General features: G+C 45.6%; 1 protein-coding gene across 1 annotated transcript in view; it reads right to left on the bottom strand.

The window, feature by feature from the left end:
• The window catches only part of CACNA1B (calcium voltage-gated channel subunit alpha1 B), a 180,012-nt gene that overhangs the window by 35,652 nt on the left and 127,136 nt on the right, over positions 1–17,224 (bottom strand). Inside the window, exons 28-35 of the mRNA XM_087707623.1 lie at positions 15,075–15,134; positions 14,363–14,469; positions 7,270–7,366; positions 5,979–6,139; positions 4,451–4,588; positions 3,045–3,246; positions 1,463–1,627; positions 1,242–1,352 (exon numbers count right to left, since the gene is read on the bottom strand). Coding sequence (XP_087563749.1) covers positions 1,242–1,352; positions 1,463–1,627; positions 3,045–3,246; positions 4,451–4,588; positions 5,979–6,139; positions 7,270–7,366; positions 14,363–14,469; positions 15,075–15,134 — 1,041 coding nt within the window. The remainder of the gene's footprint in view (positions 1–1,241; positions 1,353–1,462; positions 1,628–3,044; positions 3,247–4,450; positions 4,589–5,978; positions 6,140–7,269; positions 7,367–14,362; positions 14,470–15,074; positions 15,135–17,224) is intronic.

Here is a 17,224-nt window from a genome sequence, read left to right as displayed (position 1 = left end):
GAAAGAATTTGGAACGCAAATTATAAACTAACACGATCAGCAGCACTTAAAGAAAATATATACAAAATGTTTTATCGTTGGCATATGTCACCAACAAGATTGGCTAAAATGTACCCAAACATGAAGCCGACCTGCTGGAAGTGTAAAAAAGTACAAGGGACCTATTATCACATATGGTGGACCTGCCCGGAAACATAAAAGTATTGGACAAAAATTTGGAAATGGGTGCAAGAAATTACAGGAGAACAGATAAAATACAAACCTGAAATCTTTCTACTGGGAATAATCAAAGGGAAATATACAAAGAAAATTAAGTACATATTAACACATCTGCTAACTACAGCTAGAATAGCATTTGCCCAATGCTGGAAACAAAATAATACCCCCTCGGACAAATTAGTGATTAAAAAAAACTTCGGATTGTGCAGAGATGGACAAATTAACACTGAAATTAAAAGATAAAGAAGAGTCGGAATATTATGAAATTTGGAACAATTGGTGCAAATGGCTGCAAAACAAGAATAAAATTAAGCCAAAAAACAATATATATAAATATATATATAGAACTCTGTATAAAGGTGTGTAAATATAGAAGCAAAATATTATATACATGTACAGGTATGATGACATAACAATGTTGATGTAATGACTGTAAGTGATTGGTTTCAAAATGTTTTGGAATCTACTCTGTGGGTGTGGCCTCCTTTGTGGGAGTGGCTTGCCGGCCATGTGACCTGGTGGGAGTGGCTTGCCGGCCATGTGTTCTCTCTCTCTCTCTCTCTCTCTCTCTCTCTCTCTCTCTTTCCTTCCTTTTGTCTCTCTGTCCCTTTTTTCTTTTTTTCTTTCATCTCTCTCTCTCTCACTCTTTTTCTTTCTTCTTTCTTTCTTTCTTTCTTTCTTTCTTTCTTTCTTTCTTTCTTCTTTCTTTCTTTCTTTCTCTGTGTCAGTCTGTGTGTGTGTGTGTGTGTGTGTGTGTGTGTGTGTGTGTGTGTGGCAGTGCTGGGTTTCAAAATTTTTTGGAACCTCTTCTGTAGGTGTGGTCTGCTTTCCGGGTCCACTGGTGGAACCTCTTCTAACCGGTTCGCTAGATTTGACGAACCGGTTCTACCGAATAGGTGCGAACTGGTAGGAACCCACCTCTGGACTGTAAGGTGTTGTAGAAGGGAAAAAATAATAATAAAAATCTGCTAAAAAAAAAAAAAAAGAACTTGACTTTGACAGTGATGAGATAAAGGGCGTACCAATGCACCAAAGGCGATGATCTTCAAGATACATTCCAGGGAAAACATGGAGGTGAAGACAATATTGAGGCATTTCAGCATATCTTCGTAGGGTTCGGGGGCGCCATAGAACTAAATTAAAGAAAGGGGAGGGGAAGAAAAGACAAGTTGCATCAAGTGGAAAAAATGGGACAAAATTACTCCAACGGGCGTCCCGAGGAATCGTCCCAGCTGTTGCTCACCTTCATCATGAGCACGATGGTGTTCAGCGCAATCAGGACCATGATAAAGTACTCAAAAGGAAGGGACACCACGAACTTCCACATCCTGTACTGGAAGGACTGCTTGTTTTGGGGCATGTAGCGGGTTAAAGGCTTGGCGCTGATGGCAAAATCTATGCAGGCCCTCTGCACGGGAAGAGGAACAGCAAGGTGAAAAGAGAAAGCCACAAGAACACAATCTTACTTCTCCCTCCTCCTGGCCTTCTTCCCGAGCAGGGGTGTCAAATTCAATTTCACTTCCTATCAAGGTTGTGTTTGACCTCAGGGTGGGTGTGGTCAGGGTGGGCGTGGCCAGAATGACATCACCCGTGTCGGGGTGGCCAGAGTGATCTGCCAGAGAAAACGGGCTCCCAAGCTCCATTTTTGGCTGCGACAGCCTCCTGCAACCTGTTCCGGCCTAGGCTTCCCAAGATCATGAAGCTGACTCCTCGTCCCGACAAAAAACTCTTTTATTTAGGTTACAGGGAATTCCTCTCCTGCAAAGTCCATTCCCCTTTTGCTCCTCTTTTATTCCCTATGGGATTAAAATTCACCTTCCACCTGTGGCCTTACTCCAAAGTCGACCCCTGTTCTTTAGCTGTTCCCTTCGTCTGGCCACTCTGTGCATGCGCACACTGGGAACAGGCTCCAGCTGTTCCTCTGCCTCACTGATGTCTGACTCTGAAGGCAGCCGATAACTGTTGGAGGGCCCTGGCCCCCCTCTCTGCCTCCAACACAGACCCCTCCTCAGAGCCTTCCCCAGACTCCAGCACCGTGTTCCTCTCCCCAACCTCTTCACTGTCCGAATCTGCCGCCAGCTCCACTGTCCACTGGTGGGCCACAACCCTCTGTCAGAGAAACCAGAGCTCTGTTTTCACTGGCATCGGCACTGTGGGCTGGCCCTTCGCCTTTTCCAGGATGGCCCCATCAGCCAGATTGAAACACCCCACAGACTGGATCCCCCCGCCGGGTAGTTTGATACCCCTGTTCCGAACCATCAGTTCTTTGGACTTGCAATTACAGAAAATAGTTGGCTGCACATTTCATGTCACGATCTGATCGGCTTTGAGATGTGAGCCGATCTCTGCAGCTGGACCAACAGCGTGGGTGAAGCAAAAAAAATCTTGGAAACAAGGCATGATTCTCCCCTCCCCAAAATGTTCTGAAACCTTTTGCTACTCAATGTTCAACTCAACCGCGTAATCAGTGGTGGGTTGCTAATCCCGTTCCAACTGGTTCAGTTGGAATGGGGCTGGCGGTGTCCTCGTGCAGGTGCGCAGTTCACACATGCGTCTTAGCGCCTGTGCGATGCTCCAGCTGCTCGCGGAGAATCGTGCAGGCGCTGTATGTACCCTGCGCCTGCATGGAAGCGCAGAAGCCTTCAAAGACCGGTAAGGAGCGTGGGCCGGCGGGTGGGCCCTTCGCTGTTCCCGGAAGTTACTTACTTCCGGGTTCGCTGATCAACCAGTTTGCGGGGATCACCGCGAACCGGTTGAAACCCACCCCTGCGCGTAATCCTAGAGAAAGGGGAACCGCGCACCATGTCTCCGATCAGAACAAGTACCTCGTTTTTCTCCAGGCTGCATTCAGACATCACTTTGTCTCCCTGTTCTTGGAAAGTGATGATGATCAGAGCTACAAAAATGTTCACAAAGAAAAATGGGAAGACGACAAAATAGACGACATAAAAGATGGACATCTCCATCCGATAGCCAGGACTCGGGCCTTGGTTTTCATATGTGGCATCCACGGAGTGCTTCAAAACGCTGTGGAAGGGAGGGAGGAAGGGAGGGAGGGAGAAAGAAAGAAAGAAGGAGAAAGGAAGAAAGAAAGGAAAAGGTAGAGAGAAAGAAAGAGGAATGAAGGAAGGAGATGTGGAAGGGAAGGAAGAAAGGAGAAAGAAAGGAAGGAGGGAAGAAATAAAGAAAGGTGAAAAGAAAAAAGAGAGGCAGAAAGAAACAGAGAAAGGAAGGAAGGAGATGTGGAGGGGAAGGAAGGAAGGAGAAAGGAAGGAAGGATGGATGGAAGAAAGAAAGGTAAAAAGAAAGAAAGAGTGAGAGGGAAAGAAAGGTAGAAAGAAAGAGAGAAAGAAAGGAAGGAAGGAGATGTGGAGGGGAAGGAAGGAGAAAAAAGAAAGGAAGGAAGGATGGAAGAAAGAAAGGTTAAAAGAAAGAAAAAGTGAGTGTGAAAGAAAGGTAGAAAGAGAAAGAAAGGTAAAAAGAGAGAGAAAGAAAGAAAAGAAAGAGGAAGGAAAGAAAGAAGGAAGGAAGAAAAAAGATAGAAAGAAAGAAAGCAAGGACAGAGAAAGGAAGGAAGGGAGAAAAAAAGAAAGGAAGAAAGAAAGGAAAAGATAGAAAGAAAGGAATGAAGGATGGAGATGTGGAGGGGAAGGAAGGAAGGAGAAAGAAAGGAAGGATGGAAGAAATAAGGAAAGAAAGGTGAAAAGAAAAAAGAGGTAGAAAGAAACAGAGAAAGGAAGGAAGGAGATGTGGAGGGGAAGGAAGGAAGGAGAAAGAAAAGAAGGAAGGATGGAAGAAAGAAAAGTAAAAAGAAAGAAAGAGTGAGTGAGAAGGAAAGAAAGGTAAAAAGAAAGAGAAAAAGAAAGGAAGGAGATGTGGAGGGGAAGGAAGGAGAAAGGAAGGAAAGATGGAAGAAAGAAAGGTAAAAAGAAAAGTGAGAGGGAAAGAGTGGTAGAAGAGAGAAAGAAAGATAGAAAGAAAGAGAAAGAAAGAAAAGAAAGAGGAGGGAACGAAAGAAGGAAGGAAGAAAAAAGATAGAAAGAAAGAAAGCACAGAGAAAGAAAGAAAGAAAGAAAGAAAGAAGGAAGGAAGGAAGGAAGGAAGGAAGGAAGGAAGGAAGGAAGGAAGGGGAGATGAGATCAAGGTAAGGCTTCAAATTCACAAAAAAACCAAGGAAGTTCTTCTCACCCTTGAGAAATAAGGCCAAGGATGACCAAGGATGCCAACTCACGTGGGCCAGCCTTCTCCGGTGGAGACGGTGAAGAGGGTCAACAGAGCCCAGAGAACGTTGTCATAGTGGAAATCATATTTCTTCCACTGCCTCGGCTGAGCTTCCACTTCATCCTTCTCATAAGCCAGATACTGGCCCCTGGAAGAGGCAAAACAAGGGGTTTAACAAGCCACGTATCGACTGGGTTTGGTTTTCTCAACAGGGTTTTCACCAGCAATTCACTCCAGTTAAAGTTATTCATTTGGCTATTTCCCACTGGAAATTGGACGCTTTGCAACTCATCAGCGAAGGAATCTCTGGATAAATGTAAGCACTCCAAATGACCCTTGAGTTCTTCAGCCAAATAAGGGCGCTCTCTATAAAATAGGAAGCATATTAAACCTATCTAAGAGTTCCTGTATAAGTGTGTCTGTGTCTGTGTGTGTGTGAGACAGAGACAGAGACAGATGGAGAGGGAGAGACACAGAGAGAGAGAGAGAGAGAGAGAGAGAGAGAGAGAGAGAGAGAGAGGGAGGGAGAGAGAGAAAGAGAGAGAGAGAATAACAGTCACTTCATCTTGCATTGTTTTTTGAAGTAAATTAGAATTTGGTTTGTCTAATGAAACAAAGGACTAGAGGAGACATGATAGCAGTCTTCCAATTTCTCAGGGGTTGCCCCAAAGAAGAGGGAATCAACCTATTCTCCAAAGCACCTGAGGGCAGAACAAGTAATTAGTAATTAGTAATTTAATAAATTTGTATGCAGCCCAATCTCATAGGAGCAATGGGTGGAAACTAATCAAGGAGAGAAGCAATTTAGAACTAAGGAGAAATTTCCTGACAATGAAAACAATTAACCAGTGGAACAACTTGCCTCCAGAAGTTGTGAAAGCTCCAACACTGGAGGATTTTAAGAGGAGATTGGACAACCACTTGTCTGAAATGGTATACAGTAGGGTTTCCTGCCTGGGAAGGGGATTGGACTAGAAGATCTCCAAGGTCCCTTCCAACTCTGTTATTCTGCTATGGAAAGTCCTGGAGCAGTCTGTTTGTAGGACTGTTTTACATTCTGAAAGGTAAAGGTTCCCCTCGCACATCTGTGCTAGTCGTTCCCGACTCTAAGGGGCGGTGCTCATCTCCGTTTCAAAGCCGAAGAGCCAGCGCTGTCTGAAGATGTCTCCGTGGTCATGTGGCCAGCATGACTAAATGCCGAAGGCGCACGGAATGCTGTTCCCTTTCCACCAAAGGGGGTCCCTATTTTTCTACTTGCATTTTTTACGTGCTTTCGAATGGCTAGGTTGGCAGAAGCTGGGACAAGGAACGGGAGCTCAGTCCGTGATGCGGCGCTAGGGATTCGAACCGCCGAACTGCTGACCATTCTGATCGACAAGCTCAGCGTCTTAGCCACTGAGCCACATTTGCATTCTTAATAAAGATAGGGTCATTTTTCTTCCCTTAAAAACAATGATTATCTCCTCTGGCTACATGGAGACCTGGAAGCGTTTGCATCCACTCCAGCCCTGCCCTAACCTGCCATTAGATTGTGGCACCTGCAGTCTTTCTCCAAGTCCTTCGATTCGTCGGTGCAGTAGAAGAACCGTCCTTTGAAGAGCTGCACCGCAATGACGGCGAAGATGAACATGAAGAGCATGTAGACAATGAGGATGTTGAGAACGTTCTTTAAGGAATTCACCACGCAGTCAAAGACCGCCTGTGCCAAAGGGGAGCAAAAAGACCGGTTCGGAATCATCGGGAAATCACGCTCAGATTTTCAACCTACCATTCCTCTGGTACAGGTTCGGATTGGTTTGCCCGAACCAGCAGTAAAAAAATGCTACCAGTTCGCCTGAATTGGTAATCAAAAATGCTACCGGTTCGCCTGAATTGGTAAACAAAAATGCTACTGGTTCGCCTGAATTGGTAGTAAAAAATGCTACCGGTTCGCCTGAATTGGTAAACAAAAATGCTACTGGTTCGCCTGAATTGGTAGTAAAAAATGCTACCGGTTCGCCTGAATTGGTAGTAAAAAATGCTACCGGTTCGCCTGAATTGGTAGTAAAAAATGCTACTGGTTCACCCAAACCAGCAGTAAAAAAATGCTACCGGTTCACCTGAACAAGTACTAAAAAATGCTACCATTCACCTGAACCAGCAGGAAAGAAATGCTACTGGTTCACCTGAATTGGTAGTAAAAAAGTGCTACCATTCGCCTGAATTGGTAGTAAAAAATGCTACCATTTGTCTGGATTGGTAGTAAAAAATGCTACCGGTTCACCTGAATTGGTAATAAAAAATGCTACCCGTTCCCCTGAATTGGTAGCAAAAATGCTACTGGTTGTCCTGAATTGGTAGTAAAAAATGCTACTGGTTCGCCCAAACCAGCAGTAAAAAAATGGTACCTGTTCACCAGAACAAGTACTAAAAATGCTACCGGTTCGCCCAAACCAGTAGTTAAAAAATGCTACCGGTTCGTCCGAACCAACAGTAAAAAATGCTACCGGTTTGCCCGAACCAGTAGTAAAAAAAAGCTTTCCGGCTGTTAAAAAAAAAAGGATTTCCTGTTTCCTAGCTAATCTAAATTGTGCGGCACAGTGGATTCCGCCCCCCTCGCTGTTCTACCTTTGCAGGCGTGCTCTGTAGCAGGCACCGCCCATCCGCCCAGATGTCATCACATCCATTTTTGACTCTCTGCGCAAGCGCAGAAGTCCCTGCTCATGCACAGAGGTTGCACATGCAAGTGCTCTCTCTCGCACGCTCACATTTGCAAACCGGTAGCCAAGGTAAGTAGATTTCACCCCTGCTCTGGTAGTCTTAAGTCAGTGGTACGATTCCACGCCTTACCTTCAGTTTGGGTAGACGCTTGATGGTTTTCAACGGGCGAAGGACCCGTAGCACACGGAGGGACTTAATGGTGTTAATATCCTTCCCTTTGTTCCCTCTGCAAAATAAAAACCATGACAGCAAGAAGAGGATTTGGTCTTGGTTTAACTCACTCCAAAGTCATCACTTCTAAGAAAATATATAACATTCCCCCCCTCCCGATCTGCTCTATTCGTGATGGTGAGCCTATGGCATGGGTGCAAGAGGTGGCCTGCAGAGCCCTCTCTGCGGGCATCCGCACCATGGCCAGCTGCTCTTCTGGATCCCAGGGTGCACATGTGTATTTCCAGCCACTGGAACGACTTGAAAACAGCCAAAACTGCCCCCAAAACAGGCCATTTTCCGGGCATTTCCAGGCTGTTTTTCAGCTCTCTGGCGGAAAAACAAGAAAGTGGCTTGAAAATGCCCCCCAAAATAGCCTGAAAACAGCCCAAAAATGACTCCAAATCAGCCAAATAAGAGGCATGTGAACTCCAGCGAGCTGGTCTTCGGGTTTCCGGTGCTTTTGCAGTGACAAAGACCAGTTGGCCAGTATGCATTCATACATGTTCTGGTTTGGGCACTTGGTGCCGAGTAGGTTCGCCATCACTGTGCTATATTTTCCCCTCTCTTGGCAGCACCCCCAAATCCAACATCTTCTCTTCTCCTGTGCACAGAAATCAAGCACAATTCGGAAAAGCACCACCGAAAGATTCCCGGCTTTTGAATTTTGTTCACCCTGGGAGCAGCGTCTTTGTTTTCATGCCAGTATCGTTCTCCCCACTTCCACCACCACCACCACCACCACCACCACCACCACCTTCTTCCCCGGTTGCAAACGGCCCAGCCGACAAACGCAAGGCGCTGGAATGGTCGACGGACATTCCATCAAATGACATAAAACTGCGTTCAATTTTATCTCATTCGGGGGATTGAATCAAGCTTCGGGACTCAAAGAGTTGGGCGGCTTGCTCCGAGGTGGTGGCCGCCGTTCACACTCGTTGCCTTAAATAAGCCCTCGTTTTGCATACGTGGCCATACGGGGATCTTCCTGTACAAAAAACTAAATAATTGTTTCTCCCAAAGAGACAGGAATGCCATCCACAGTTCCAGTCGCAATTAATGGCAAGATCGAGGCATTCCGAGAACAGAAAGAGGGCTATTTTGCCACGGGGCGGACGGGGACAATTGAACAATTTAATCATTCCCAATAAATAAATAATATTGCTTTTGTCATTCCCGTTTCGTTCTGTCCTTCCTTTTGCATCCATACTTTAACAGCAATAGCGCTTAGACTTATATACTGCTTCGCAGGCTTTTACAGCCCTCTCTAAGCAGTTTACAGAGTGGGGCTATTTCCCCCCCAATAATCTGGATCCTGGTTTTGCCAACCTCAGGAAGGATGGAAGTCAACCTTGAGCCAGTCAGGATCGAACTCCTGGCAGTGGGCAGAATTAGCCTGCAATACTAAATTCTAATCCCTATGCCACCAGGGCTCTAGAATAGGAATAGGAATAAAAGAAATAGCAATAGCACTTAGACTTATATACTGCTTTATATGGCTTTTACAGCCCTCTTTAAGTGGTTTACAGAGTCAGGCTCTTTCTTTCTTTCTTTCTTTCTTTCTTTCTTTCTTTCTTTCCTTCTTTCCTTCCTCCTTCCTTCCTTCCTTCCTCCTTACTTCCTTCCCACTTAGACTTATATGCTGCTTCACAGTGCTTTACAACCCACTCTAAGTGTTTTACAGAGTCAGGCTCCTTCCTTCCTTCCTTCCTTCCTTCCTTCCTTCCTTCCTTCCTTCCTTCCTTCCTTCTTTCCCACTTAGACTTATATACCTCTTCATAATGCTTTTACAGCCCTCTCTAAGTGGTTTACAGAGTCAGCCTCTTGCCCCCAACAATCTGGGTCCTCATTTTACCCACCTCGGAAGGACAGAAGGTTGAGTCAACCTTGAGCCAGGTCAGGATTGAACACCTGGCAGTGGGAAGAGTTCGCCTGCAGTGCTATGTTCTAACCACTGCCCTACGACGGCTCTAGTCTTTGTAACTGCGAATGGTCTCTGAATGAACTGTGGACAGTTGAGGACTTCCTTTAAACTCCTTCTTGGTCTTTGCCCACCCAGTTGAGCAAACTCAGCTCCAGTCTCATCTCGCCAAGGATCCCCGATGGCCACCTTGGATCGCATGCCGCTCAAACCATGCGGATCCACGGAATCAACCGACGGCTTGCGTGCCCATCATGGGAAGCAGCTCCAAGATGCTGGGCCAGTCATGCAGAAGAATGGATTTCAAGAAATGGGCATGATGGTTAGATGAGGAACACTTTGGAGATGGAATACAGAACAACCGAGTTGGAAGGGGTCTTGTAGGTCATATAGTCCAGGGGTTTCCAACCTTGGGAACTTTAAGCCTGGTGGACGTCAACTCCAGGAATTCTGGGAGTTGATGTCTGCCAAGTTTAAAGTTGCCAAGGTTGGAGACCCCTGATCTAGTCCACCACCACCACCACCCCCGTCCAAGCAGGAGACTCTACACCATTTCTGAACAGATGGCAGTTCAATCCCTTCTTGAAAGCCTCCAGTGTTGAAGCTCCACAACTTCCGAGGGCAACTTCTGTTCCATGGGTTCATTGTTCTCACTGTCAGAAACATTCCTCCTTATTTCTAGGTAGAATCTCTCCTTGGTTAGTTTCCATCAGTTCTGAAGAACTGAACTGGAGAAGCAAAATAACTTCAGGAAAGAACTGTTCTGACCTGGGCTTCCCGAGAGCATGAAGCAAACTCCTTGTCCCAACAAAAAAATCCCTTTTATTAATTGGCTGTGAATTCTGCTCATTCACATCCAGTAAAGTCTTTCAAAGGAGGATTTACGGTCACAGACTTTATCTGGCTTGGAGAGCTGCCAGGCTGCCATATCTGCAAAACCTGGCAAGGAGTCTCGGAGAGTCACGAACCAATGAAGCGAACTAATGGCCTCCTGCAAACTCCACTCCCCTTTCACGCCTCTTTTATTTCCTCTGGGAGGGGCCATTCATCGTCCACCTGTGGCCTTACTCCCAAGTCGACCCATGTTCTTTAGCTCTTCCCTTCATCTGGCAACTCTGCGCATGCGCACACTGGGAACAGGCTCCAGCTGTTCATCTGCCTCACTGATGTCTGACTCTGAAGGCAGCTGATAACTGTCAGATGGCTCTGGCCCCCTCTCTGCCTCCGACACGGAGCCCTCATCAGAGCCTTCCCCAGACTCCAGGACTGGCCCATCTTCCTCCCCAACCCTCCTCACTGTCTGAATCTGCTGCCAGCTCCACTGGCTGCTGGCAGAGCACAATACAAAAAAGTAAGTCAGTTGCCTCTTGGAAAAAATAAAGGCACCTCTGGAAGAATCTCCATAGACTTCCTTAAAGGACCTATTTCTTGAGCATACCCAATGACCATGAATTAGGTTCAGTAGAAAGACTGGACTGGACCTGCCTCTGATCTCCTTGTTTCTGCTTTGAGAAGGTTCAACGGTTGTTGGTGAAACAGATCTCCCAAAGAAAGAAGCAGAGGATGCTCCATTGGGTAAGTCATGGTGGGAACGAATGATCAGGGAATCATGGATTCCCAGCAGAATATCTGAAGACCGGGGACTATAGGTTGCCCCTTCCCAATTTGGAGGAAAGGAGTCATTTGAGCTTTGCAGCAGACTATGAAGAACGAGATGGGTGAGGGCACTCAATGGAATGATGGCAACATGGATGGGCACGAAGGTTTCGGCCGCGGGCATCTTCAGGCAATAACAACGCTACAAGGAAGAGCAATAATATATTACCCAATGAAACTCCTATGGAGACGATCCCAGGGAAAGGAAAACACAAGAGAAAGAGTAGAGTCACAAGGAAGACAATAATCTGAACAATAACCCCGCAACACACACACACACACACACACACACACACACACACACACACACACACACTGGTTGTGTTTCCAGGAAAGAAGCCCCTCTACTTCCTGTCCTTTCAAGCGGGGACAAACAGGTGAGAATTTCAAGTCCGCATCTATCCACTCTTCTGGGTAACCAGGAAGAGTAAAATACATACTTGTGTTCATTATCACCAAAATAACACATTTTTTTTACATTTTACAGAATACAGAATAGCAGAGTTGGGAGGGACCTTGGAGATCTTCTAGTCCAACCCCCTGTTTAGGCAGTAAACCCTACACCACTTCAGACAAATGGTTATCCAACATCTTCTTAAAAATCTCCAGTGTTGGAGTATTCACAACTCCTGGAGGCAAGTTGTTCCACTGGTTAATTGTTTTCATTTCAGGAAATTTCTCCTTAGTTCTAAGTTGCTTCTCTCCTTGATTAGTATCCACCCATTGCTTCTTGTCCTGCCCTCAGGTGCTTTGGCGAATAGCTTGACTCCCTCTTCTTTGGGGCAGCCCCTGAGATATTGGAAGACTGCTATCCTGTCTCCCCTAGTCCTTCTTTTCATTAAACTAGACATTCCCAGTTCCTGCAACCGTTCTTCCTATGTTTTAGCCCCCAGTCCCCTAATCCTCTTTGTTGCTCTTCTCTGCACTCTTTCCAGAGTCTCCACATCTTTTTTTACATCGTGGCGATCAAAACTGGATGCAGTATCTTCGTCACTTTCAATCTAACTTTATGAGTCCTGATGCAGGGTTGGGATATAAAAGTGAAGAGTGGATTCAAAGCGAAGAGATTCATCCATCCCGTTGGTTCAAACCTTTTAAATAATTCCCAGCTTCCCAAACAAGTTGTGTCTCACAAGTGTTTTCCCTCCATTGGGGCAGAAATAGATGAAGTAGAAACTACTCTGAATGTTCTGAAGCAGAGTACATTTCTACTTCAAATAGTAAGTTTTCTTATAGCTCAGATTAGGAATGATCAACTCCAAAGCAAACATTAGTTCTGTTCACCCCCCACCACCAAAAAAAAAACCCAAATTAAGATGGTTAACAACAAACCTTGTGTTGTGTCTGTAAAATATTCTAAACTTGGTTAGTTTTACCTTGGCTATCCCGCCCCCCCCCCCAAAAACCAGCTCAACCATGAGTGAGTTTTAACAAACAGTATTGTGCCAACCAAGAATTTCATTCATTCAGCCAATGGGCCCAGAATATTGCAGAAAAACAAGTGAGATGAAGAAGGGAGGGGAAAAGTTACAGGAAAGGGAATTTGTTGCAGATGTCTACCAGAACGTGATTCTGATGGCCGGAAAAACTAATTCCATCGTAGAAGAAATGACAATGGCGAACAGAATAAAAACATTTGACTGAGAAGGATAAGATTCCCCAAAAAGGACATTTAAATATTATAAATAGTTTGGGACAGAATTATTTAGTGGTTTACAATTACAAGGAGCACCAGGGGGCATTAAGAGAGAGGGAGGAGGGAATGAGAGGGTGAGAGAGAGAGAATGAGAGAGAAAGAGAGAGATAATGAGAAAGAGAGAGAGAATGAGAGAGAGAATGAGAAAGAGAGAATGAGAGAGAGAGACTGAGAGAGAGACTGAGAGAGAGAGAATGAGAGAGAGAGAATGAGAAAGAGAGAGAGAATGAGAGAGAAAGAGAGAGAATGAGAAAGAGAAAGAGAGAGAGAAAGAGAGAGAGAATGAGAGAGAGAGAATGAGAGAGAGAATGAGAGAGAGAGAAAATGAGAGAGAAAATGAGAAAGAGAGAGAAAGAGAGAGAATGAGAGAGAGAATGAGAGAGAAAATGAGAGAGAGAGAATGAGAGAGAATGAGAGAGAGAAAATGAGAGAGAGAATGAGAGAGAGAATGAGAGAGAGAATGAGAAAGAGAGAATGAGAGAGAGAGAATGAGAGAGAGAAAATGAGAGAGAGAATGAGAGAGAGAAAATGAGAGAGAAAATGAGAAAGAATGAGAGAGAGAAAATGAGACAGAGAGAATGAGAGAGAGAAAATGAGAGAGAATGAGAGAGAGAATGAGAGAGAGAATGAGAGAGAGAGAATGAGAGAGAAAATGAGAGAGAGAAAATGAGAAAGAGAGAATGAGAAAGAGAGAGAGAGAATGAGAGAAGGTGAAGGAGAGAGAGTGATTGTCACACGGATGGACCTCAGCAAGTTCGACTGAGTTATAAAATACTGTTGTCACCAAAACTAGGCTCTTGCTTGCCGTCGAAGGCGATAAGTCACTGGACACAAGATATAATACAGAATTATACTTTTATCTTGATACCAAGATATAAGGACCCCGGTTTGAAAAGCTAACCAAAGGAACCAAGATTAGGACCTTACAGCAGTTTTTATAGTCAAGGGATGCTTGAGTTCAACCCTTTGCCCCTCCCCTAACAATGCATGCATAAGAGATAGTATTGATCGGTTATCTGCATTTCAGCCCCCTCCGAAATTCTTACGCTTGTTATGTTACATAGCTAAATGTAACATCACCTGTTTTTCACCCCTGGTCACGGGTATCTCACAAAGTGTGCACAGCTATGTGGGTTTGGTTTTTTTTTTTTATCATAAGCAAGCTATTCTTGTTCCTAATATCCTGGCTAGTATGTTTTAAGGTGCTAACTTCTGTCTCACTGTTAATGTGCAGCCCCCACCGCCCTTCCTATTGCAGAGCAGAATAAAAGAACAAACAGTTTTATGTGAGACAGCTCCCTCGCAGTTTAAAACCTTTGTCTGAGACCCTCACACTTCCCCAGCGTGCCTATATAGAACACTGTTACCGTTGCACCAGAGTGGTACCTATTCATCTACTCGCATTTCGAATGGCTCGGTGGGCCGGAGCTGAGCTGAGGACGGGAGCTCAGCCTGTTTCGTGGCATTGGGTCTCAAACCCGGGATATCAGTTCTCCAGCTGACAAGCTCAGCATCTTTTAACACTCCCCACCACCACCACCAAAGGATGCTAACGGTTAGACGATCTGCTTAACTTCCATTGAAGGAACCCCCTTCTGGTTCACTGAACTCCAACAGGGATTTCTAGGTGCGGAGGGCAGTCAATTTCAGTTTCCACCCCCCCCCCCCCCAAAAAAAGCACCGCATGGCTCTTGTTTTCCACTCCAGGAAATCGGAGCTCAGGAAGAAAAGCTACTTACGAAAAGGCAAAGGCAACAAGAGCTCCACTGACCACGATGAAGTCGAGGATGTTCCAGAGATCGCGGAAATAGGCGCCGGGATGCAGCAGAAGTCCCAAGTCAATCATCTTCGGGAGGAAAAAGAGAGAGAGCGAGAGAGAAAGACGTGAAGGATGCCGGGAGGAGGAAAAATGGGAGAAAGGATGATGTCCCTATTGTTTTTAGTAGTTTGATGGACTTCACGTAGCACGGGTGATGTTAGCTAGTTTGGGTTGTGACACCTCTGCAAGAAAGCCACCAGTTTTCTCCCTCCTCCTCCTTGTCTTCCTCCTCCTCCAACCCCTCTCTCTTCTCGCACTGATGATGCTATCTAGTTGGGTATTGAAACGTTTGCAAGAAAACCACCAAGCTCAGAGAGCACCAAGGAACCTACAGTCTTCTTCCTCCCCCTTCCTGTCTTCCTCCTCACAAATTCCCTTCTCTTCTAGCACCGATGATATTATCTAGTTGGATAATGAAACAACCAAGCTCAGAAAACGCCAGGGACTCCTCATTTAAACCTTGAGCTACAAATATTCTCCTTTATTGGTGTATTCTTGCACATCCTCAAACATCCAGGTGGATTTCATAGGGTACAATTATTATATACAGGCAAATGAGTGGTCCAATATCATGCCTGTGTATTGGTTCCTCTGTAGATATGCTCCTAAGAGATCTGGGGAAAGATTCTTACCTTTATCACCATCTCAAAGGTAAAGACACCTGTAAATATATAATCCAGGTACTTGAGAGCCTGAAAACAGAAAGAGCAGTTCAAAAGTTAAAAGGCGCCGGAGTAAATTGAATCCAAAGAAAAATACATTATAGCAATGGCCCTTATACTTATATACCACTTCACAGTGCTTTTACAGCCCTCTCTAAGTGGTTTACAGAGTCAGCCTCTTGCCCCCAACCATCTGGGTCCTCATTTTACTCACCTCGGAAGGGACGGAAGGCTGAGAACTTTGAGCCGGTCAGGATCAAACTACTGGCAGTGGGCAGAATCAGCCTGCAATATTGCATTCTAACCACTCTGCCACCATAGCTCCTAACGCAACATCCAATTAGCTACAATAGCAATAGACTTATATACCGCTTCGTAGTGCTTCCCAGCCCTCTCTAACTCTGCCGACTGCCACCAGTTCGATCCTGACCCACTCAAGGTTGACTGAGACTTCCACCTTTCCGAGGTTGAGGACCTGGATTGTTGGGTGGGGTGGGGTGGGCAAATATGGTGACTCTGTAAACTGCTCAGTGAGGGTGGTAAGGCACTGTGAAGCGGTATAGAAGTCTATTGCTGTTTCCGTAGCTGATTGGATGCTAAATCAGGAGCCCTGGGGGTGCAGTGGTTAGAATGCAGTGTTGCAGGCTGACTCTGCCCACTGCCAGCAGTTCGATCCTGACCGGCTCAAGGTTGACACGGTGTCAAGGCTGCTTCACTTAATAGCCAAGAAAGAAACCACTCAACTCCATTTTGCAGAATTAAGAGTATTTTTACTGATTATAAGTAAATAGAAGCTAAGCAAAGCTGGATCTGAGCAAAAGCGCGCGAAAGCATTTGATATCAATACATGACCCATTCCCCTCCCCTTGGAAACCCCAATCCATAGTCCAATCCAATATCTCCACAGATGTCAGGTGGGAGACATCTTCAAAAATCATCATCAGGTTGGTATGCTGGACAGTTGGCCTTGGCGGGAAACTCCCCTCCTTGCCACATGCGCAATAGATGGTGAGAACCACTCCCAATTAACAGTCCTCCTGTACAGATTATTTCCCACACCCAAATACCGTGCCCCCCCCTCCCCATTTCAATGGCAGCCGAAAAGCAAGCAACAAAACAGAGGCTGACACATGGCCTTCCATCCTTCCGAGGTCGATAAAACGAGGACTCAGATTGTACCCAGTATGCTAACACTATAAGCCACAGGGTTGTAAAGCACTATGAAGTGGTATATAAGTCTAACTAATAGCGATTGCTATTGGTGCCCACTGGTGCTTGGTCAGAGATTCTAGACAGAAGCCAGTTTTGGAAAACAATTCTTTGTAAGAATTGAAGAGCTCAAGAGCCCTTTCTTCTAGGAAATTGTGATATGCATTGAAGAGGAATTACATCCCTTTTGGGTGGCCTGGTTGCCTTGGCAACAGGAATCAGTTCCATCTCCATCCCACACTCAAGCAGCAAAAACTGCAAGTCGAATGCCTGAAAACAGGAACCCAAGAAACATGCAGAAGGCGGCAAGGCTGAGAGCCATGGTGGTGCAGTGGTTAGAATGCAGCATTGCAGGCTAATTCTGCTGACTCCCGATTGCCAGAGGTTCGGCAGTTCGATGCTGACCGGCTCAGGGTTGACTCAGCCTTCCATCCTTCCGAGGTGGGTGAAATGAGGACCCAGATTGTGGGGGCAATGCTGACTCTGTAAACCGCTTAGAGAGGGCTGAAAGCCCTATGAAGCTGTATATAAGTCTAACTGCTATTGCTATTAGAGAGGGCTGTAAAGCACTATGAAGCTATATATAAGTGCTATTGCTATTGCTCTTCCTTTTCTCCTTCCTTCCTTCCTTCCTTCCTTCCTTCCTTCCTTCCTTCCTTCCTTCCTGCCTGCCTGCCTGCCTGCCTGCCTGCCTGCCTGCCTTCCTGCCTGCACAGTGGTTAGAATGCAGTGATGCAAGCTAACTCTGCCCACTGTCAGAAGTTAGATACTGACCAACTCAAGGTTGACTCAGCCTTCCATCCTTCCGAGGTCAGTTAAATGGGGACCCATTTTATTGGGGGCAATAAGATGACTCTGTAAACCACTTAGAGAGGGCTGTAAAGTACTGTGAAGCGGTATATAAGTCTAAG

Source organism: Thamnophis sirtalis, unplaced genomic scaffold (assembly GCF_051295495.1).
Source record: "Thamnophis sirtalis isolate CommonGarterSnake01/CBP01778 unplaced genomic scaffold, rThaSir2_p1.2 scaffold_2, whole genome shotgun sequence".
In the NCBI taxonomy this organism is placed as follows: domain Eukaryota; kingdom Metazoa; phylum Chordata; class Lepidosauria; order Squamata; family Natricidae; genus Thamnophis; species Thamnophis sirtalis.
The sequence above is the reverse complement of the archived record's forward strand: the minus strand, read 5'-3'. Positions and strand labels throughout refer to the sequence as shown.